This window comes from Phyllopteryx taeniolatus, chromosome 8, assembly GCF_024500385.1.
Source record: "Phyllopteryx taeniolatus isolate TA_2022b chromosome 8, UOR_Ptae_1.2, whole genome shotgun sequence".
NCBI lineage: Eukaryota > Metazoa > Chordata > Actinopteri > Syngnathiformes > Syngnathidae > Phyllopteryx > Phyllopteryx taeniolatus.
The window spans coordinates 29,669,612-29,692,242 of NC_084509.1; the positions used below are offsets into that span (position 1 = coordinate 29,669,612).

Genomic DNA, 22,631 nt, shown 5'->3' on the forward strand with positions numbered 1-22,631 from the left:
TTGGGCATTTCCCCCCGCTGTCGGTTATCAGCAAAGACGGGGGGGTGGTTTAGCATTTGAAAAGTCGAGAACAGAGAACAGAACGACAGTCACTCAGGCCCCGGGAGGAGGTCTGAGCTCAGGGAGGGGTGGAAGGAAATGGCGGATAGCGGGGAAGGGACGACGTCAACGCCGCCTCTCGGTGCTCCCGTGGGGGAAATGGCTCGAGGAGCAACGGCATATGACACCTGAGCACATGTGCCAATGTGTCAGAGAGAAGCCCCATGGACCTTTTGGACTGCGGTTGCGACACGTGCCCATGCGTAACGGAGTCGACCGTGCACTTTTTGGATTGTGGTTTATTTCTAGTTGTTCCGTTGATTTCTATTGTGCGAGGTGACAGTGATTATGAATAACTTAAAAACTAGGTGTCAATTGTGACATAGCCCAATATACTGATTTGAGGACGCAGCCGCACACTAGGCAAACATACCGGACCTCAAGCCGTCAAGTGGGCTCAACGACCACACACAAAAAGCATTGTGAGAGATGCTGAATATGCAGAATCTCCACTCGAAGCGGGACCACACTGCCGCTTTGTACCGGCTCCGTCTGTTTACTCAGCACTTCCAAAAATCAACATCATCTCTCCCCAGATGTCCACTTTGGAAAAGCGATGCCTCAAAGTCCTCCACCACCAACATCAGCACATTCGCCACCACAAGGGAGGAGCTGCGGGAATATGCAACGCGAGCGGGACCGAGAGCGTGCCCTGCTCCATCCCTCCCCTTCCTATTCTGTCCTCCCCTCCCCGACTTAAAGCCTCTGGGGTAGGCTTTGTTAGCCAACCTCCCCCCTGCCTTTACACACACACACACCCTTAAGTCCCTGGCGAAGTGTTCCCCTCCTCCATTCCTTACAATCGGCCCGTTAAGGCAACACAATGCCGCCTCCCCGTTGCTGCCCCCGCAGGATCTTGTGCGTGTCGACCTGCTTTATTGGCTAAAGGCTGGCCGGACACTAAAAAAGGCAAGTCTTGAAAAAATTGGGCCAAAGCAAAGCATAAGGAGGGGGGGGGGGGGGGGGGGTTGTCTTTGGTTGCTTTTTGCACTCGTATCTTTATTACCGGAATTTAGGCTTGAAACCCTAATTTGAAACCCCAACCCTGGCTTTGAAACCTGATTAAAAACAACCCAACCTTGAAAACTTCATTTCAAAGCCCAATTTGGAACCCTGTCCCGGTCTTGAAACCCTAACCTAGGCTAGGAATCCTAATTTGAAACTCTAACTGAGTCTTAAAACCCAAATTTGAAACCCTAACACGGAATTGAAAACATAGCCCCATCTTAAAACTGTACTTTGAAACCCCAAACCATGCTAGAACCCCTAATTTGAACACATAACCCAGTCTTAAAACAAAAATTCACGACCCTTACTCTATATTGAAACCCAAATCAAATCTTGAAACCCTAATGTGATGCCTTAACCCTGGATTGAAACCCTAACCCAAAACACTGATGCTATCTTGAAAGGCGGATTTGAAACCATAACACTAACTTGAAATCCCGATCCAAGTTTAAAACCCTGGATCGAAATGGTCATTTAAAACCCTAAACCTGGATGGAAACCCTCACACTTGCAGACAAGACATACAAGTCTCGGCGTGATTCTCCTTTGCGCTCACAAAATTGCGGCTTGAAACTCCTACCAAGCGATCCCACATCCAGTCGGCACGTCACACAGCGTTTTATATGTGCGCGATGTTTCATCACAGGAAGCGAAGCTGTGGGAATTCCAAGCGAGACGGAAAGCAGACCTCTCGTCCCGCAGCGAGACGCTCGTTCATCACGTCCTTCGGGACAGGCTTGTCCTCCGATCGGGTGTCAAGAACGAGATGCATGAACTCTCGCGAGTGACCCGCACGCCCGCCGCCGGCCACGCCGAGGGAAGCGGCTCATTGGGAGTTAGGTTCCAGAACCTTCCCCGGAGACACGGCTGCAACCGGGACTGATTGGATGTCGCTGCCGATTACACTGACGGTCAACTTGACGACGAGTCCGCACGCACGCACGCAGTCTGACACCAGCTGGCTGTTTTCAAGGAATTGGAATTTCAAACCTCAAACCTTCATTTGAGACCCTAACCCAGGCTTGAAGTCCAAAGTGGAAATCGTAACCCTAGCTTTGAAACCCTAACCAAGTCTTAAAGTCAGAACTTGAAAGCGTAACTCTCGATTGAAACCCCAATTTGAAACCTTAACCCTTGCCTCAAACCGTCATTTAAAACCCTAACTCTAAATTTGCAGCCTCAAATTTGACTTGCGATCCTAACTCTTATTTGGAACCCTAACTTTAGTTTCATAAAACCCAACCTGTGCTTGAAACCCGAACCCAGGCTTGAAAACCTATTTTGAAACATTAACACTGGCTTGAAACCATAATTCGACACCCTAACTAGGTTTAAAACCATCATTTCAAACCTCTAAGCCAGTCTTGAGATAACTCGGAACCGTAACACTGAATTGGGACCTGACTGACCTTGTCTTAAAATCAATTTGAAACCTTAACCGAGGCTTGAAACCCTCACTTGAAATCTTAACCCCGTCTTGAAACCCTAGGCCGTGTTTGAAACCCTAATCTTGATTTGAAACCGCACCTTAAAACCAAAACTCAAAACTGTAACCCTGGCTTGAAGCCTTTTTGAAACCCAAACAGACTTCAAACCCTAATTTACAACCGTAATCTAGGTTTTGAACCCTAACCCTGACTTGAAACCATAACCCAATCTTTAAACCCTACTTTACTAACCTTGTTTTGAGGGCACAACCCTGACTTGAAACACTCATTGGAAACCCTAACCCTGGCTTTAACTAAACCCTTATTTAAAATCCTACCCGTTCTGCTTTTATGTTGGATTTCTTCCATATGAAATTTTTTTTTTTTTAAATTGCTCATTTCTAAGGGGAATTTTAAAAATGATTTGAAATAACTGAGCAGGGGTGGGAAAAGGGACACCCTTTGAAACGAAGCCGCCTCCGCAACAGATGACAATCTCCGGACATGAGATGGATTAGCGGACGGATCCAATTCAGAACATCTTTTGCTTCGTTCAAGAGAGAGAGCACGAGGCGGCGCGTTGCGCGACCAGATCGTTAAGACGAATTGAGCTCAGCTTGTCACACCTTACGGATTTTGTCACGCAAAAATCGCGTTACAAGCGTGTTGCATCAGACGAGTGGAAAGCGTCACTTTGGATGTTAAATGTAAGTCCTACCTCCTTTTGAAAACGGGAACATTTGTTTGGAATACACGCGCAGCCTTTAAACCCGAATTTGAAACTCTAACCCAGGCTGTCACCCTATTTGAAACCTTACCTTGGCTCCAAACGCTGTAACCCTCGTTTGAAAGCCTAAGCCCATCTTGAAACCAATTTGAAACCCTAACCCTAACACTGTCTCAGAACCCCAATTGAAACCCCTAACCCTTATTCGGAATGCGAACCCAGGCTCTCGAAAGCCTAACCCATGTTTGGAAATCATAATCCATACTTGAAACACTCATTTGAAACCCTAACCCATTCTCGATACCAATTTGAACTCCTAACCCTTTTCTAAAGAACCCCAATTTGAAACCCTCCCCCTTGAATGAAATCCTAAATGATGCTCTGTTTGGCATCTAAAACCCTAAACTGTTTGAAAACCCAACCCAGGCTGGAAACCCTGACTTGAAAGCTTAACCTTGGCTCCAAACTCATAATTTTGAAACCCTAACCCAACCTGAATCCCTCACACTGTCATAGAACCCCAATTTAAAACCCTCCCCCTTGTTTGGAATCCTAACCCAGGCTGGGAACTCTAATTTGAAACCCTAACTGTGGCTTCAAACACAAATTTGAAATCACAACCCAGGCTTAAAACCTATTTTAACCGACACCCGGCTTGAAACCCTAATTTGAAACACTCACCCTTGTTTGCAACCCTACCCTGAGTTTGTTTTTTTGCTCTTTTTAGACTGAAGCGAGGTCGCATGGTCCATTTTTTTTGCCTGGTGGGTTGACAGCTAAGCGCCGAGCACAGACATTGACGAGTCTCACTCGTGCTCTGTGGGCGGCTGTGTCCTGTCATGACGGCGGAGGCGCTCTGCAATTTTTCTCTGCCGGCATTGCAGGTATTTTTTTTTCTTCCTCTTCTCCTTCTATCAATTCTATTCCCATTTAATAACAACCCAAATCATTCACCGCAGTTTAGTCGCCGACTCGCCGCTCGATATTCTTATCGGTACACGTTTCATAAGTGCCGTCGCCTTTCGCCTCCGAGGTCTGACGAGCGATTGCGAGGCGAGATAACAAGCCTTTAATGCCCGCCGAGCGCAGATAAGCGGAGAAAAGGTAACGCGTGATGGATACGCGTCTGTTTACGAGCGTCGGACGGGCGAGGCCACGCGAGTGCGTGTGGCGGCGGTGGCAAAGGTCGACTCGCGTCTCTCGGCGCGAGTCAAATGACACAAGTTAGTCATGCTGCTATGACTGAGAGGCTACAAAATACTGCCTGAAAATCAAGACAAACGCTCTTTTTTGAAACCCGAAACCAGGCTTGAAACCGTAACCCCAATTTAAAACCGTAAAAATGACCTGAAACCCTAACACTGGGTGCAAATCCCGACTCTAAATCCTGATTTCAAAACCCTAAATGTGGCTTGAAACCTTCCACATGCTTGAAAGCTGAATATGAACGCCCATCTAAGCCACATTTGGAACTTAACCCTCAACTTGGCTTCAAACGCAAACGTGAAACCCTGACCCTGTTTTCGTGCTAATTTGGAAGCCTAACTTTGGTATCATACCCTAATTTGAAAGCCCTTACTTTGGCCGCAGACCTAATTTGAAACCCTAATACTGGCTTGAAACACTAATTTGGCACCCTGAATGGAACTGACGCCTTGTCTTCAAATAGTACACTGAAACCCCAACTTCAACCCTTCAACCTATCTTGAAACCCTAATTTAAAATCCTTACACAAGCTTGAAACACTAACCCTGACTCCAAACAGAAAGCCTTAACCCATGGTAGAAACCCTAGACCAGCCTTGAAACCCTAATAAGTCTTCCACAGCAGAATCAAGTTGCCGAGCCTGCAATTAGCAGCAAATGTGACATCTTTTTGTTGTCAAGTAGCTCTTAATCCAATTGAACTTGTGCGTCTAACCCACTTTGGCCTCTGCGAGCACTCGGCCCATCTTCAAGCACTTTCTCACGCTGCCAAACAGGATACGGCACCTATTCGTCGCTGCTGACCGCTGACCCGACTTCCTGTTTAGGCACCTTTATTATTTCCTGTATCTTCACATCTCCGCTTCAACTTTGTCCTGATTCAAGGACGTAACCCTAACCCTACAACGCATTACTTTTTTTTATTGGGAAAAAGCTATCTTGGAACAAAAGAGAAAGCATTTGGACGCCAAGAAACGCCATTCAAAAAATAAAATCAAATGCTCTACTCAGGACACACTTGCGCTAACGTCTTTTAATAAGATGACGGGCCATAACTCGGGAGGCAAGTGACCTGGAAAAGCTTGGATACCATGGTTCAGAAGCTCCATAAAGACATTCATGTGACGGCCGAAGAGGGAAAAAAATAAGAAGAGGGAGTACAAAAGATGAGCCGACCACCATTAAGTTGTGTTACAGCCTGCACTTTTCCTTTTATAAACAGGTCACAGAGTAAATATAACGTCTGGATTAAGAACCGCGTTATTCGATACGGCGAAAAAGGGAATAAAACACGGAGTTCGGCATAAAAATAAAAAAAAAGCACATGTCGCGCCCGTGACGCATGCACGACTTGCGTTCGGGCCCAACAAATGTGCTTTAGTTTCCTCATAAGAAGTGCAAAATGCTTCAATAGCATTGCAACTCTGCTGAAGTAACGTGAAAACGAAAAACAACAATGTGAGTTTCAACATACACTGCTTAACAAACAATGCCTTCGATTTTAGCGAGCTTGTGAAATTTGACATTTTCATCAGCAAGGAATGATTTCATTTTTCTGAATTCACTCAAACCTTTTTTTTCTGTTCACTAATGCAAGTCAACTATTTTGGTGTCACAATCATGAAATAGTGTCCTTTATTTCCTATTTTGTCTCTTTTGTGTGTGAAAATTGATGACTAGCAACACAAATATTCACTCGAATTTAACAAATGTATTACACCGCCTGTCACAAAAGAGAGCATCCAGCACCATATCGTGCTTTAATGTGGATACTTTCAATTTTCAGCAAGATACCATTCTGAACAGGAATTACTTTTTTTTTTTTTATGTTCTGGAATTCACATCAATAATTAAAATTTAACATCATAATCCATCCATTTTCTACCGCGAATCCGAGGTCGGGTCACGGGGGCAGGAGCTTTAGCAGGGACGCCCAGACTCTCCCCAGCCACTTCATCCAGCTCTTCCGGGGGGATCCCGAGGCGTTCCCAGGCCGGCGTCTCCTTCCGATGGGACGTGCCCGAACACCCCGCCAGGGAGGTGTCCGAATCAGACGCCCCGGCCACCTCATGTGGCTCCTCTCAATGCGGAGGAGCAGCGGCTCTACTCCGAGATCCTCCCGGATGACCGAGCTTCTCACCTCATCTCTACGGGAGAGCCATGCAGACAAAGCTCTGACACCGGTCGTACAGGGACCAAACAGCCCGTATCAGGGGGTTCGGTACCCCATACTCCCGAAGCACCCTCCACAGGACTCCCCGAGGGACACGGTCGAACGCCTTCCCCATGTCGACTGGTTGGGCGAACGTCCGTGCACCCTCGAGGACCCTGCCGAGGGTGTAGAGCTGGTCCACCGTTCCACGGCCAGGACGAAAACCACACTGCTCCTCCTGAATCTGAGCTTCGACTTCCCGACGGACCCTGCTCTCCAGCACCCCCGAATAAACCTTACCAGGGAGGCTGAGGAGTGTGAGCCACCTATAGTTGGAACACACCCTCTGGTCCCCTTTCTTAAAAAGGGGGACCACCACCCCAGACTGCCAATCCAGAGGCACTGTGCCTGATGTCCACGCGGTGTTGCAGAGGCGTGTCAACCAGGACAGTTCCACAACATCCAGAGCCTTTAGGAACTCCGGGCGAATCTCATCTCACCCCCGGGGGCCTTGCCACCGAGGAGCTTTTTAACCACCTCGGTCGGTGACCTCGACCCCAGAGCCCGCCTCAGAGAACCCAGACTCTACTTCCTCATGGGAAGATGTGTCTGTGGAGTTGAGGAGGTCTTCAAAGTATTCTTCCCACCGACTCACAACGTCCCGAGTCGAGGTCAGCGGTGCCCCATCCCCACTATACAGTGTTGATGGTGCACCGCTTCCCCCTCCTGAGACGCCGGATGGCGGAGCAGAATTTCCTCGAAGCCGTCCGGAAGTCATTCTCCGTGGCCTCACCGAACTCCTCCCGTGCCTGCGTTTTTACTTCAGCGACCACCAAAGCTGCATTCCGCTTGGCCAGCCGGTACCCATCAGCTGCCTCAGGAGGGCCCGTTAGGACTCCTTCTTCAGCTTGACGGCATCCCTCAACGGGTTCGGGGATTGCCGCCACGACTCCCTTACGGCCTCGGCAATTGAGGCGCGGAACACGGTCCACTCGGACTCAATGTCCCCCGCCTCCCCCGAGACGTGAGCAAAGTTCTGTCGGAAGTGGGAGTTGATCATCATAATCAATAAATCTTAATGTGCTCTGAAGGGCTTTAATGCAGACTCTTTCAATTCCACTAAACTTGCAACGTTATCCAAGGAATAAGGAATTTCAAACTAAATTCACCTTCTTTTAAACAATGTTCTGACCAGAAATGCAAGTCATAACTTTTTTTTTTTTTTATTTCCCAATCCAGTCCAATCCATTTATATTCTACACTTGTCATCATTAGGGTCATGGTTATTCATTTCTGACTTCTGAGCTGTGGGTGTAATATGGTAATGAAAATTCTTCAATTGGAAAGTCAAATCATAAAACTCGCTTAAAAAAAGAAAAAGGAAAGAATCTGCATGAAAGCACTTCACTGCTACTGGAGGGTCTCCTAATTTTTAAGACTGCTGCTGTTAAAAAAAAAAAAAAAAAAAAAAAATGTGTTGTACTTTTTGCACGACTTTTGTTGTGCATGCAGTCACAGTGACTGCACAGGGGATATAGTGCATATGAAGCAATGAGACTTAAACCGATATTTCACGTGTGTTGAACCCCTCCCCTCCTCCTCCTCCCCCACTTACCTGAGCACACGTGGACAATTCCAAAGAGCAATACAAATCCGGTAGAAGTTGGAGACATCATTCAACGCCTCTCTGTCTCTTTGCAGAAGTAATCCAAATGAATTCCACGCGGGACTTTATGGACGTCAACACATGTCCTCTTCCCGAGAAACGCGTTGAATGAAAACAAAAAAGTGTCCAGCGTGTACAAGCATCCCGGTGTCGGCTGCCGCGCGCGTCTTAAACACTTCATTCAAACGATAACAACGCGATAACTTCCTCGGTGGCAAATCACATTATTCCAGTCCGAGCATGTGTCACCGGAGTTGGGGGCAACTTGACGAGGCACCGCCGTCCCGTCCGCGCCTCCACCGGCTCCGCGAGAAGAACAAGCAGAAGGAAATCCAACGCAATCACCGCAACTTTACCATCCCACTTTTACTTTCTTTACTTTTGTTTGTTTGTTTTTTTACATCCCAAGGCTTCAGAAGAGAGCAGCAGCGGGAGGAGGAGAAGAAGAAGAAGAAGAAGAAGAAGCGGCGGCAGCAGCAGCAGCAGCAGAAGCGGTAAGCCGGGATCACGCTTCACTATTCAGGGGGAAAAGCAGGAATGGTTCTGACTATTGCCATGAACAAACACACACGCACGCCCCTCTTCCTCCCTCTTCCTCCCTCTTCCTCCCTCCTCCTCCCTCCTCCTCCTGCTTCATGGAGATGTTTCCCAGTGCGGAAATTTAACCACTTCCCGTCTGGATATACACACACAAAAGTCGTTTTATCATGATTTTCTTTTTTGTGTGTGGTTTTCCCAAAATGGCGGTGCCACTGGGACCTAACGATAAGCTGCTGTTATTGAAACGCAACACTTATTACATAATGGCCCCAACGCACAAAGTTCGGTCTCCGGGGGTATTAATATTTCCAGTAATCTTTCGGTAGTACAGTATTTTGGAAAGGGAAAATAACTTTTTCCCCCCTTATGGATGAAGGAGAATTTAGTCATTTAAAAAAAACAAAAAAATAAAACGGATTACATTGTACAGGCCCACCCAAAAATGTTTAGACTATTCACTCAAATCGCTGTCAGCTATTGAGGCATAAAACAAAGACTATATATATATATATATATATATATATATATATATAGTGTGTGTGTAAGGAATGTATGCTGTATATGATAAAAGTGTTAGCAGGCAAGCTAGGTAGATTGATGCTAGTTACCTGGTTTGCTAGCTGAGCTGCTAGCATGTTAAGCTGGCTAGATAGATAGATAGATAGATAGATAGACAGATAGATAATTCATTCAGATAACAATCAAAATGGCGGAAGCAGGCTGGACGCCTAAAATAAGAATGCACTACAGCATATATGTCAAAATCAGGCCCGGGGGCCAAATTTGGCCCACGATGTAATTATATTTGGTCCGCAAGACCATATCAAATGTGTATTAGAGCTGGCCTGCCACTTAATAGCACATGTGCCACTAATATTCCGAATCCCAGAATGCTTTGCTAGTATGTTGGCCCATCAGTCTACGGTCGTTAGAGACTACGCTACCAGTCTCCTCGAGCAAATTTACACTTCCCCTTCCCAAAAATGGCCAAACGGTTACCTTCCAAGGCCGGTGGGAGGCAGATTGTCTGTTCACTAAAGTAAACTTTGTCGTGTGCGGAGCAACGCGGCTGTAACAAAGAATATAACATAATTGCATTCATGTTTTTTTTTTAAATGCCATTTATCAACTCCTAGGCAGGGACTGTTAATAGTTTGAAGTTTGGATTTTTATTGAAGGGCATTTGTATTTTTTGGGGTTGTTTTGTTGTTGGCCTTTGAAAAAAGATTTACATCAAAAAGAAAGGTAGTTGGAGATTGAAGATGGAGAGACAGAAGAATTCATCCATCCATCCATCCATTTTCTGTGCCGATTATTCTCACGCGGGTCGCGGGCGTGCTGGAGCCTATCGCAGCAATCTTCGGGCGGGAGGCGGGGTCCACCCTGAACCGGTCGCCAGCCAATCGCAGGGCACATAGAAACAAACAACCATTCGCACTCACATTCACACCTATGGGCAATTTAGAGTCTTCAATTGCATGTTTTTGGGATGTGGGAGGAAACCGGAGTGCCCGGAGAAAGCCCACGCAGGCACAGGAAGAACATGCCAAGTCCACACAGACGGGGCCGGGATTTGAACGGGATTTGAGTCGTTCGCCGTGCCACCAGAAGAATTCATGTTATCTATTTAAATACAAAACAACAAACAAATACCACTGATCTTTTATCGCAAATTTGATTTCTCGTGTTTATAATATTATTAAAGTTTGTTTATTCCAGATTCAGTGTTTAAGCAAAAATGTAAGTTTCTTGTCATATGGTAAACTTTAACGCTACATTTCTGGAGAGAAGGGGAACAGTGATTTTTTATTTTTTTTTTCCATTAAATATTGAGTTTGGCCTGCGACGTTGTCCCAATTTTTAATTTTGGACCACCGTGAGTTTGACACCCCTGCACTACAGAGTATGACGTACAAGGGAAATTGTATTTGAGTAGAAACCGTGAACAATTGAATCTTCCTATTCAAAATCCAATGAAGTGATATTTTTAACCACATGGTCTCCCTATTCAAATTGGAGAAGAGGTGTGTTTAATATCCACACCTTGATTAAATATGACTTTTCCTCATAGCTACACAGACTTAGCAGTCTCGTCTCCAGTCTGTTATTTCTTTGCCTCTTTTTGATGAAGCAAAAGTTTAAACACAAGACACCACCACCAAGTCATGAATAATTCACATTCATGCATTAAAAGATGATATAGGCGCGGAGGGGCTGAAAAGTTATAAGAGTGACATGAAACAGCATAGCTAAGAGCCTCTCTCAGATTGTCAAGCACAAAGTGCAAAGAGCTGCTCTCAAGTTACAAGCTGCATTTGTGGCCACGCAGCGCCCTCTAGCGACGCTTGCCTGAACTCATCTCACAGATGATCCAATTGCCTCCTGAAGCAAAACAAACCAAAAAAGAAAAAGCATTGCTAATGTCTGAACTGCTTTTAAATGACCATTTTCCATCCATCTATTTGCCTCACTGGAGTCACGGGTGGGCTGCAGCCAATCCCAGCGGACTTTGTGCGAACACACATGGTCAATTTATCGTGCATGTTTTTGGAATAACTAACTAAAAGTCACTCATACGGTTAAAAATGTTAAAACGTGAGGAGAGTGAGGCTTACAGTATGTGCGACGTGGACCACTTCAGCATTTTGCCAATGTAAAGAAAAAAAATGCAGTGTTTGTTTGTTAATACAAACAGTGGTTAACAGGAACAAAGTATTTCTCCTTCCATTAGTTTCTATGGGGAGTAATCGAAAGGAAGGATTGTGTTTAACTTCAGAGCTTCGGCTGGAAAGAGATGCTTAAAATGACTGCGCCAAAGGCAAGAGACAGCCGTGTTGCAAGAACCGTATTATAATTACCTGTATACCACCTTCTCTTTTAACGCCCGACACTCGATCAGAGCGACACAGGCCGGAAAAATGTCACCTTGTCGCCAATGTGACACCCGATTCAAAGTAGTTCATTTACATTAAGAACATGTTTTGACATCCTTGAAAAATAAAAAGTTGACACTTTTCATAAGTTTGACTTACTGTGAGGACATGTCGGCGCTTTCCCATGGGAACGCCGGGAGGAAGCGCGGTACAGTCCAAAGTTTCCGGGTAGCCGTTTGCACTCGAAGCGCTGACGACCCCCGCGGTGGTCTTCCTCGGGGACCCTCGGCGTGACCACCGTGGCTAATAGCGGCACTAAAATCTGCATAGTGATGATCCACTTTGGCTCCATTTTCTTTCAGCAGATATCGGGCAAATTCTGTAATATTCCAGAAACTTCCCACTGAGTGTCCTTCATGCCGCCACACTGGCAAGTACACAAATCCCCTGCGGGCTGGGCTGACGATGTTTTCCCTTAAAGTACGCCGGCATCTTAATGAGGGCATCCCTAAATACAATTGGTGCATTGGTAGAGTCCGCACCCCCAACCCCCATTTAAATCTCCTCATCCCATCCCTCAATGAGGCCTTTTCATGTGCCGTAATGCTCCTTTTAAGAGTTTTTGGGGGGACGTTCCATCTTTTCTCAGAATGTCTTTATGTGTGCGACGGGACGGGGGATCCTGTTAGCTTCCATGCTGGGTTGCCATTCACACGCGTCGGACCCCGGCACGAAACCTGGGCCCCCTCGGCGAAGAGGGGTGAAGGAAAAGGAACTCGCTTTCCCTCAGCGACTAAGACGATTTAACGGCTTTCGTTCCCTTCTCGCTTACACTCCAAACTGGCTGAAGTAAACAAAACAATGTTGTTAATGAAGACATTTTGGGGTGATTATGAGACACGTTGTGAGCTGAAAGTTAAACTGCAATTGTGGGGTGTAATTTGTGACATACTACATTTTCGCCGTTTGGTTGACGATTTTGCCTATTAACTGTTTTTTTTTTTTCCGGGTGGGGGGACGGGGGGATCTCTCCTCTGTTCTTTGCGGAAAAAAACCCCCTCACATCTCCATTTTCGTGCTCAGGCCGAAGCAGTAACGGTATTGATTCGGTGTCATCTGGTGGCCACCTGTTGCATGAGTTGAGGAGCTTCATTTCGACAATAATAAGCCCTTCGCCATCTTGTGGCCTACGTGGGCAATTGAAGGGTTAAAAGAATTAAAGGGATCCGTCCATCTGCAGCCACTTGTCGAGGTTTCTTCATTTCTCCCCAGATGGGGTTTTGAGTTTTTCCTCGCCCGGTTGGGAGGTTTAGATGAGGGGATGCCGCCAATCATTGCCAACTGTGGGCCTGTGAAGCCCTTTGAGACGCTTGTGATTAAGGGCCATGTACAGTCGATAAATGTGACTTGACTATGCTTAAATGCTGATTCAGTTTTTCTAGTAGACGCAGTTGCAATTTGGTAGTCATCAGACACAATCTATAAATGACAAACTTCCTGTGACTTTACAAGCATGGATTTGGATGGGACTCTTTTGTGAGTCCACCCTTGCTAGACATGCCTACCAAATTTCATGTTGCAAAAATAATACTGGCTTCGGGGGCTGAATGGGGAAAAAACCAAATCTTGCCACTCATCTGTCTGGTACACACACACACGTGTAGCAATCTTGGACAAGTTCCTCCTTGAAGGACCCCTGGCCAAACTGGCCGTCTTCCCGTGTCTGTCCGGGCATCGCTCCTTGAGACTTGAGACTTTTTTTATGGGTCTGCTTATGACAGACGCGCCTGCAAAATGCCATGTTGCTAACTGACGCTGGCGTTGGGGGCGGAATTTTCCAAAGAGACAATTTGGGGGCGACACACCCTGAAAATGGCCTCAAAAATCACAATGACAGCACTAAAATTGATGATTTATTTCCCGTCGACAAACAAAGGTGTCTTCCTTTACAACTTCCTGTAGGAATGTTGTCGGATTTATACGGGTGACCTTGACGCCTCCCCTTCTTGCGTGTCAGTCTGGTATGGAAGCGACGCAAGGAGTGAAGGCGAGGCAGACATTAACTCGAGGTGGGGTGGAGACGGGAGACGACCTTGGGAAAAGGCAGATTGGATTTCTGTGGGTGAGGGCCGTTGCTAAAAGAGCCAACAAATCATCTCCGATTGCACGCCGAGGGAGCGTCCAAGAAGCACCGGAAGGAAAAAAAGCGCCTCGCTACTTCAGATTCCAAATGTGCCCTGACGGTGGCTCGGTGATATTTGCATATAATAATGCGCACGTTGTATATTTAAAACAAAGCAATATGTTCATGTTACTAACTGCAAATAATTTCTTGTCTCAATAAAAAACGATTTTATTATTTGAACCCTAAAAGAGATTTTGTGCCATTCAGTGTTTTATTTTTAATGCATTCCACGACATATACAACCAAATTCTGCCTATTCGCAGTTTGCTATTCACAAATGTGCCCCCCCCCCCATGGAACCTATCCTCACGTGGTTTTTGTGCTCTTTTTGTAACGCAACAAGATGGTGTTGAAGCACTGGCTAATAGGAAAGTAGTAAATGGTGTCAAGGAAGTATGTTGAATTGATACATCTCTACGAACAGATGAAGAACTTTTCGTGTTGGGGAATGAGTTGTAATTTGAACTATTATTATAGTTAAACATTTTTAGGGGTATACTGTAATTCAGGTTTTTTTTCAGGGTTCGCGACACGGCTCGAGAACAACGTGGGTTATGTGACTATTGATGCCGGCTAACGGTGTGAATGTAAAAAGTCGTGTGTGCGTACTATGATGTCTTTTCTACTAGAGGTTCGCACTAATTCAAAACAAACGTGTTGACGTACCCTCCAAATATATCTGTGTACATTTCATGCGGTAATGGGTCGTATTAGGTTCCTAATGTTGTGGACGCTGAGTGTGCCTCTATTGAAAAGTGTGAAAGGGAACACGGTCCCATAGAGAACATAATGTGTTTGTGTACAGGAAATGCCCCCCGGCCCCCCCCGCGCATGGCTGCGGCTGAGGCTAAGAAGGAGGTGAGGTGGGCAGGATGAGGCGATAAACAAGCTGGTGCTTTTCCGCTTGCCCGCGCACGACTGATCTCTCTCTCTTTTTTATTCGAGTGTCTTAAAGGAGCCTCACATTGGCCGTAGCCTTAAAAAAATAATAAAAAGGGACATAAGGATTCATGTCACGTTCTGCCGAGATGACTTGAACACGAACTTGAAACTCTTAATGCTGACTTGATGGCCTAATTTGAAACCCAGCCGCTATTTTGAAACCCTAACCCGGACATGAACCCGTCATTGAAATCCCTAATCCTTGTTTCAAACTGTAACCCTAATTTGAAATGCTGATGTTGGCTTGAAAACTTTATTGGAAAACCTAACCCTTGTTTAAAACGCTAACACTCCAAATTGAAAACCTTGTCTTGAACCCCTCACTCTGGCATGACCCCTAATTTGAGATGCTAACGACCCATTTTTCACACCATAATTCCTGTTTAAAAACCCTAACCCCATTTTGAATGCAACGAATGATAACATGCTTTCATGTGTTCTAATAACTCGATGCGGCTGGCCCGCCAACATTAACAATCAGCAAAACGATGTCAGCCAACTTTGCAATGACAAAAACGGCGTCGTCATTGTCCTTATTCAAATTCAGCGAGCAATCAAAACTATTTCAAACTGTTGTAAAGCTCGACGAACAGCCCAAGTCGCCTGCGGTCTGATAACGGGAAGTCACTTCTCAAACCGAACTTTCATTCTCGGCTACTCGACGTCTTGACGGGACCACCGGGCCGACCGACCCCCTGACAAATGAAACGCCACATCCTTTTTTTCCGTTTTTCTTTCTATCTATCTGTCTGTCGGTCGGTCGGTCTGTCTATATGCACATGCAGCTGCCAAAACAAACTGCCGCTGCGATGAGCGTAATAAATATGAGCGATGGGCTATCGGCCGGCGCTGACCTCACACCACGCGCCCCGGTCGGGGGGAGCAGGTGCTGCTTAGATTTCCGAGCCCGAAACACCCCCGGACGCCCGCCGGCCGAGCATTTCTCCGTCTCCAGCGGTCGGATGATAATCATATTGACCTGAGCCTCACAAGTAATATGACTTGAAAAAATAAGATTTGAAACCCTCGCCCCTCATTTAGCACCTTACTTTGAAATCCAAACAAATTTGAAGTCCTAAACCTGGCCCGAAAGCCTCATTAGAAACCCTAACCAATGTTTGAAACCTTATACCAGACTTGAAACCCTAGTTTGAAGCCCAAACTCTGGTTTGTAAACCTCAACCCTGGCTTGAAACCTGAATCTGAAAATGTACTCAGGCTTGACAGCCTAACCCTGTCTTAAAACCATATACCAGGCTTGAAACCTTAGTTTTAAGACCCAACTTTTTTTTAAATGTTAAGCCTGGCTTGAAAGCATAACATTGGCTTGAAACCCGTCCATCCATTTTCTACACCGCTTATCCTCACTGGGGTTCACGGGTATGCCTGATCCTATTCCAGCAAACTGCAGGGCTGGCTTGGAACCCTATCCCAGGCTTGAAAATAACTTTTTAAAACCACATATCAGGCTTAAAACCTTAATCTGAAAGGCTAACCTTTGTTTGAAACATGAATTCGAACTGGAAAACTAACTAAAAACTCTAACATTGCCTTTAAACCTTATTTTAAAACCTTATCTCAGGCTTGGAACTGTAACCCGGACACTGCTTGAAACCCTAACCCTTATTTGAATCCGTAACACTGTCTCGGGATCAGAATTATCTTTATTTGGTAAGTATGTCAAAAAACATCCCAGGAATTTGTCGGGCCGGGCGGTGTACGTACACATTTATTGTAATGGGGGGGGGAGTCGAGGCCGGCCGGGTGAGCAATTGAGGCTTGGGTGCCGAAACACGTGTCGCAAGTAAGCAACGATGCTCATGCTTTCCTCACTGACTTCGAAGACCCCGATACCCTAGAGAATTTGAAATCCTCATTCTGGCGTGAAACCCTGCTTTGATACTCTCAACTTTGTATGAAACCCACCCCACTGCCCTGAAACCCTACTTTGAAACTCCCGTGACACCCTGTCTTGAAACTAAATGAAGGCCCAAAGCCTTGTTTAAAACCATAATTCCTGCTTTGAAACCTTACTTTTAAACTATATCCATGTCTTGAAACCTTAACCCTGGCATGTAACCCTAACCCCGGCCTACAGCCAATTTGAAACCCTAACAGATGCCTTTGACACTCAAACCCTGCCTTTAAAACCTAACACAGGCCTGAAAGCCTAACCGGAAGCCTTAACCCTGCCTTGAAACCCTAATTTCAAGTGCTAACGCAGGTTTGAAACCCTAACTTGAGACCCTAACTCGGGCTTGGCGCCCCAATTTTAAAACCTAAACCTTGTTTGAAACAAGCCAACCATAACCATAACGACTTTAAAACCGTAGCCCAGGCTAGAAACCCTAACTTCAAACCATAACATTGTCTTGAAATACTAACCCTTATTTAAAACCCTAATCCCTGCTTTAAAAACCCGAAGCCTGGCTTTAAACCATGTTTGCAGCCCTCACAACCCTCCAAAACCCTAACCCTTTTTTATAAATCGTAATCCTGGCTTTGAACCCTAATTTGACACCCGGCTGAAACCCCAACCTTAACTTGAAACCCTAAGAAGAGAAATGGAACAGCAGCTGCCGTGTTCAGCCCAGACCTCATCTACTGCACTTTGTATCAAATGAAGTCCAAACCCGACGACGACATGTCATCCTTCTTTAGCCAATCATTGATCATCGGTGCCCTTTGTTTTCTTCGTAACCCGACAATTAAAACAAATAATAATAATACATTCTTTGGTGTTCCATGTCATCTTTTGCGGTTCGCGGTGGTGGCGGCGTCGTAAATATTCACGTCGGCAAAAGGGAAAAAAGATGTGCGCCGCCGCCACGCGTGTCGGGCCGCGGCGTACCGTCAGCTGGCCGCTCTCATTCATTGCGGCTCCGATGTGCTGCGATATCGGGAAACAATTAGGAGGGCGTCTGAAGGGAGCGATGAAAGCTTTCAAAGTGTTGCAAAGTTGAGGCTCGTCGCAGTCCGCAAGCGCCTTAAAAAACAATTCGGAAACGCTAACCCTTGTTTGAAACCCTACTTTAAAACTGTAACCATCGCTTGAAACCCTACTTTGGATCATTAACCACTGTTTAAAACCATATCCCTGCCTTGAAACCCTAACCCGAATGCTTGTTTGAAACCTTAATTGGAATTTGAGACCCTAATCCTAGCTTGAAAGACCTTTATCCGGGGGTACGTTGTGCTTCCACACAGCCGAGCGGATGGAGTCACAGTATACCGCTGTGCTTCAGATCCCCTCTCACGTTCACGAGTCAATGATCTGACACAGACAAAGCGGCCTTGTTATACGCTATCACATTCAGTTTGACCGCGATATCAAGCTAAGACCAAACATGAGGCCAAGCGACCTCTCAGACACTTCGCTTCCCCGCTAATCCTCCGCTCAAAGCGACAGCTGTCAAGATTAGGACGCGTGAGGATCGTTTGCGAATCGCCGACCGGCCGGGCGCATTGGCTTCATTCTCATGGGCGGATTAGCCGACTGAACTCATGGCGCCGTTAAGTGCTATCAGAGAAAGAAAGTTAACGTCTTAGGTTTGGCCTGTGAGCATGCTCGTACAGGCTCAATATTTGCTGCCTTGTTTTGTTCGGATGTCTGCTACCTGCGCCCGCTCTTTTCATCTTTTCAGCACTTGAATGAGGATCATTTGCATTTTTCACCCATAGACCGCATGTGCACAGATTAGACCCTTGATTTATGTTATACTTTCGATTTAGTAGCTTAGCAGTTAGCATCCTCATACATGCGCAATGTTCTTTCTGCCTGGTTTTGTTTCAGTGTCTGCTCGCAGCAGCACGTCCTTTTTCTCCATTGAAATGAATTACACAAATGTTGAATGTTTTTTAGCACTTCAAAATATTGGACTTTATTCAAAACATACACGAATTAAAAAGAATGTCAATAATGAATAAGTCTTGATACATTTTTTTGCTTCAACTCAATGGACATTGGGCTGCTCCTTTCGGTGTGTGTGACTTGGCCACCTGGGGGCAGTATAATACTGATAAGATATACATGGAGTGGAAGTCCTCGGTGAACCGAATGAATATTAGTCACTCTTCGCAGAGGATCAAGAATATATGCCCGTGAGTATTGTTATATTACGTCTACGTCTATTCCTTAAAGGGTGCACTTTTAAATATTTCTTGCACTGTATGCTATTTTAATAGAATTTTTATTTTGTGTTATTTTTTTCTCTTTGTTTTAAATGTTTGTAAGCTGTTTTTTCCCTTTTGTTTTGAAATGCTTTTAATCATGTAAAGCACATCAAGTTACGCGATATAAATATATTTGGGTTCTAAAAGTGCGATATCGAAGCCAGCTTCGTGACCCCCGTCTATGCATTGTTTAATGGCATTAAGCAACAAGGACTCATCTCAAGCAAACACACATGTAATTCTCTTTCTTTGATGTGTAGTTTGACAGTAAACCTCAAGTTGTCATCTTAAAGACTGACAAGTTGCAAAGCGACACCTCTCCTGGTCTAAAGGTAGTGCTTACATAATCAACCAACGACAGCGCTGAGTACGGCGTCAAAGCAAGGCATCCGGTACCTGTGTAGCCCAAAGAGTTGTCGTCGCCGTGTCCCGTGGTGGGAGCCGCCGTCGGACCCTCTCTCCCCCCGTCCTGCGCCACTCCCGTCTCTGTCAACAATAACACCACAAGCACTGAGAACCCGCTCGCCACTTCCGCACGGCGCCCGGTGCCCGCCGCACCCACGAAGCAGGCCCGGAGCAAACATTGGCAATTATCCATCCCGGGAAGTCTAACATGTAATTATTAGGAGTGATGATGTAGTTTAGTAATTTAGCGCATCAGCAGGAGGTTGTGTCCTGTAGCTGCTTGAGGTCTTAGTGTGAAAGCAGCCCAGTGTGGCTACCACCCACACCGGGGGGGGGGGGGGGGGGGGTCGAGGGCGGCAGACTGACACGCGACATGATTGACAGCACCACACACACACACGTACACATTGGGGCTTGATGCAAATACAATTGTGCATCATTAGCTCCTAATCAGACCCTTTTGATGGCCACTTTTGTGTCATCTTCAGCATGACAGGCGGCTCGGGGGCGGGATCATCCAGACGCGGCCGTGCCGAATCTCTTTGTAGGTGGGTTCATTTCAGGGAACACCCTTCCGCCCGGCCTTTTGCACCTCAGCGGGTGTCGATGTGTATTGTATTTGTTTCCTCAGTGAGATCTGCACGTTCACTTCTGATAGACAGCAGGCGGCCAGACGGGAAATTTCACTGGAGAGCACTTGAGCTCGGCCGAGCGTGACCACTGAGGGCGGCTACATACACTCCTTCTCTTTATTTCTATTGTGCAAGGTGACCATTATCATGGGTAAGTGGTGGGGGGGCAGGGGGTGATGTATCATCATATGACACATGGACTATTTTTGACCACGAATCCTTTTGAGTTGTTGTTGTGTTTATTTCTGTTGTGCAAGGCGGTGGTTATCGTGAGTAACTCGGTAGCGCTAGAACAACGTTTGTCAGGGAGCCCAATAACCGATATTTGGAATCGAAAAAGGGCATATATTGGCGTCAACATTTTGTGTAATCCAAAATCCAACACTTAAATTTGTTTAAATGCCTTTTAGCATATGTTTATTAAACAGCTTTTCATATTTGCAACAAGTTTATATATATATATATATATATATATATATATATATCTTAGACAATAGACAAAACTTTAACAACGTATAGGGAGTTCTCAGTTTCAACAGCATGTCTGAAATGTTTAATTTAAGTTTACGCAGTTTTAAATCGATCTCTTATTGGCCGGCGGATTTAAAAAAAAAAAAAAAAAAAAAGGCTGATGATGGTATGTATCAAAATGACGAATGTTGGCGCTGATAATCGGCATGGGCGATAATCGGTCTATCTCTAGATATAGGCAAAAATAAACTGGACTCAGGGAATGATTCAATCCAAATGTATTGCACATAACTGTTTTGGCTAAATGAATGTTTCAAAACAAATAGTTTGCAAAGATTAAATGCAAATGTATTAAATAAAGTTAAATACAACTGAATTGTACTGATACAGTGATTTAAAAATGTTTTTTATTTATTTATTTTTCCACACACACCACTAGAGCGAGTACAACACTGAGATTAATTGCATAATTGTTTATTTCTATTCATTTGTGACTCACTATTTGGCAAGTGAAACAGTTGGCTATTTATAACTGGCAACGATTGCTCATCATCACTCTAACAAACGGGAAGTCAAGCTCTGTCTTGTTATCTAATGGCTTCCTTCAACTAAGTATCAAAACAAGGGGTTTAAAAATATTCATAAAATCTAATAAATAAAATCATATCGAATCTTTTTTTTAGGGGAGGTTTAAGTGTTGAAAAACACACGAAAGAGGCTCGAAGAACAACACAGCATGCTGCAACTAATGGCTTCATGCTGTGCTCGACTTGTCACCAGGCGCACGAACACACACACACACACACACACACACGGTGACTGAGAATGCGATGAACACACGACAGACGCGATGAAAGCCGCTCAGTCTGACTGTTGGAGCGCGACACCAGCAGGCTTTGTGTTCACACTTGTCACAACCCGAAATAGATCAAGAGCCGTGGAAAACGTCGCCACGACTTCATCGCTGATGGGAAACCAGGCTCTCTCGCTTTGCGTGCGTGCGCTCACGACAAAATCATTTCACATTCTTGGATTTGTATTTTTTTAAATATACCTGTACTCAGTCGTGTTCGATCCAATGACTTTGGTTCAAGGCGCTCCAAAAAGTAAACAAATATAAAAGATTCTATGTAAGATATTTGAAATTGACGAATTGATTGTATTCAAATCCTAATTTGAAATCCTCACTCTGGTTTGAAATACTAAACCTGGATTGGAACCCTACCGTCAAACCTTAATTTGAAAATGGACTTTGAAATCCCAACACTTGTTTGAATTCCTAACCCAGGCTCGAAACCTTCATTCAAAAGACTAGCCAATTGCTCCAAAGCCGAGCCCAAGTTCATAGTTCTAATTTGAAAAACTAAACCCGGATTGAAACCCTAAATTCCCTCTTGTTTGAAACCGGGCTTGAAAGTCTCATTTGAAACCCAAAGCCCAACTTGAAAAATGGAACCACGGCTCATGAATTTGAAACCTTAATCCAGCCTTAAAACCCAACTTCCAAACCAAACCCCAAGCCTTGTTTGAAACCCTCTTCCCAACGACCGTCACGCATCTGCCTAACATAAAAGAGAAAATATTCCTGTTCTTCTTTATATCATAAACTGGATCAGGATCAGAGCCCAATTGAATTATGTCATGCAAAATAAATAGTATATTGCCATGATTTATTCAGAAAATGTGTAAGCTTCTTGCCAACATTTATTCAAACTGTATTCCTTCTAGCTTGTTATGTTCTTGCTTCAATTATTAAAAGGACAATTTACATCAACAAGAGCAAAGTACATAATAGAGCAGCCATTATGTTTATATTATATGACCACCTTCTGACAAGATTTTGGAAATTGTAGATTCAGTGAGTTAGCATTACTGTGAAAAGAAAAAGAAAAAGCGGTGCTTGACGGAGGTTAAAAAGTCGCACGTGCGCCCGACAGCGCATTTTGCCACGTGAACTAATGATGGTCATAAAGTTAGGAATGCGCTGGAGCAGATTTCCCAGCTGGTCCCAAATGTTGCTCCTGGAGAGCTGATGAGAACGACGCTGGCTTGAAACCGTAACCCAGTTTTGAAAGCCCGACTTGAGACCACAAAACGTGTTGGAATCACTCGTGCGGGCTTGAAAC

At 45.2% G+C, this 22,631-nt stretch overlaps 2 protein-coding genes across 7 annotated transcripts in view; one reads left to right on the forward strand and one right to left on the reverse strand.

Annotated features, from left to right (window-relative positions):
- Positions 1 to 22,631, reverse strand: part of robo1 (roundabout, axon guidance receptor, homolog 1 (Drosophila)) — a 231,538-nt gene that overhangs the window by 147,685 nt on the left and 61,222 nt on the right. For both annotated transcript variants that reach the window (XM_061781148.1, XM_061781149.1), the window contains exon 3: positions 19,394 to 19,483. In XM_061781148.1, coding sequence (XP_061637132.1) covers positions 19,394 to 19,483 — 90 coding nt within the window. The remainder of the gene's footprint in view (positions 1 to 19,393; positions 19,484 to 22,631) is intronic.
- Positions 2,983 to 22,631, forward strand: part of LOC133481884 (uncharacterized) — a 36,356-nt gene continuing 16,707 nt past the window's right edge. For 3 of the 5 annotated variants that reach the window (XR_009789631.1, XR_009789632.1, XR_009789633.1), the window contains exons 1-5: positions 2,983 to 3,241; positions 3,989 to 4,145; positions 8,694 to 8,778; positions 19,891 to 19,950; positions 20,034 to 20,185. Coding sequence is in view for 1 of the 5 variants with exons in the window: in XM_061781176.1 (XP_061637160.1) it covers positions 3,233 to 3,241; positions 3,989 to 4,145; positions 8,694 to 8,778 (251 nt within the window). In the remaining 4 variants the exon portion in view is untranslated. The remainder of the gene's footprint in view (positions 3,242 to 3,988; positions 4,146 to 8,693; positions 8,779 to 19,890; positions 19,951 to 20,033; positions 20,186 to 22,631) is intronic. The other 2 variants (XR_009789634.1, XM_061781176.1) reach the window with 2 other exon arrangements.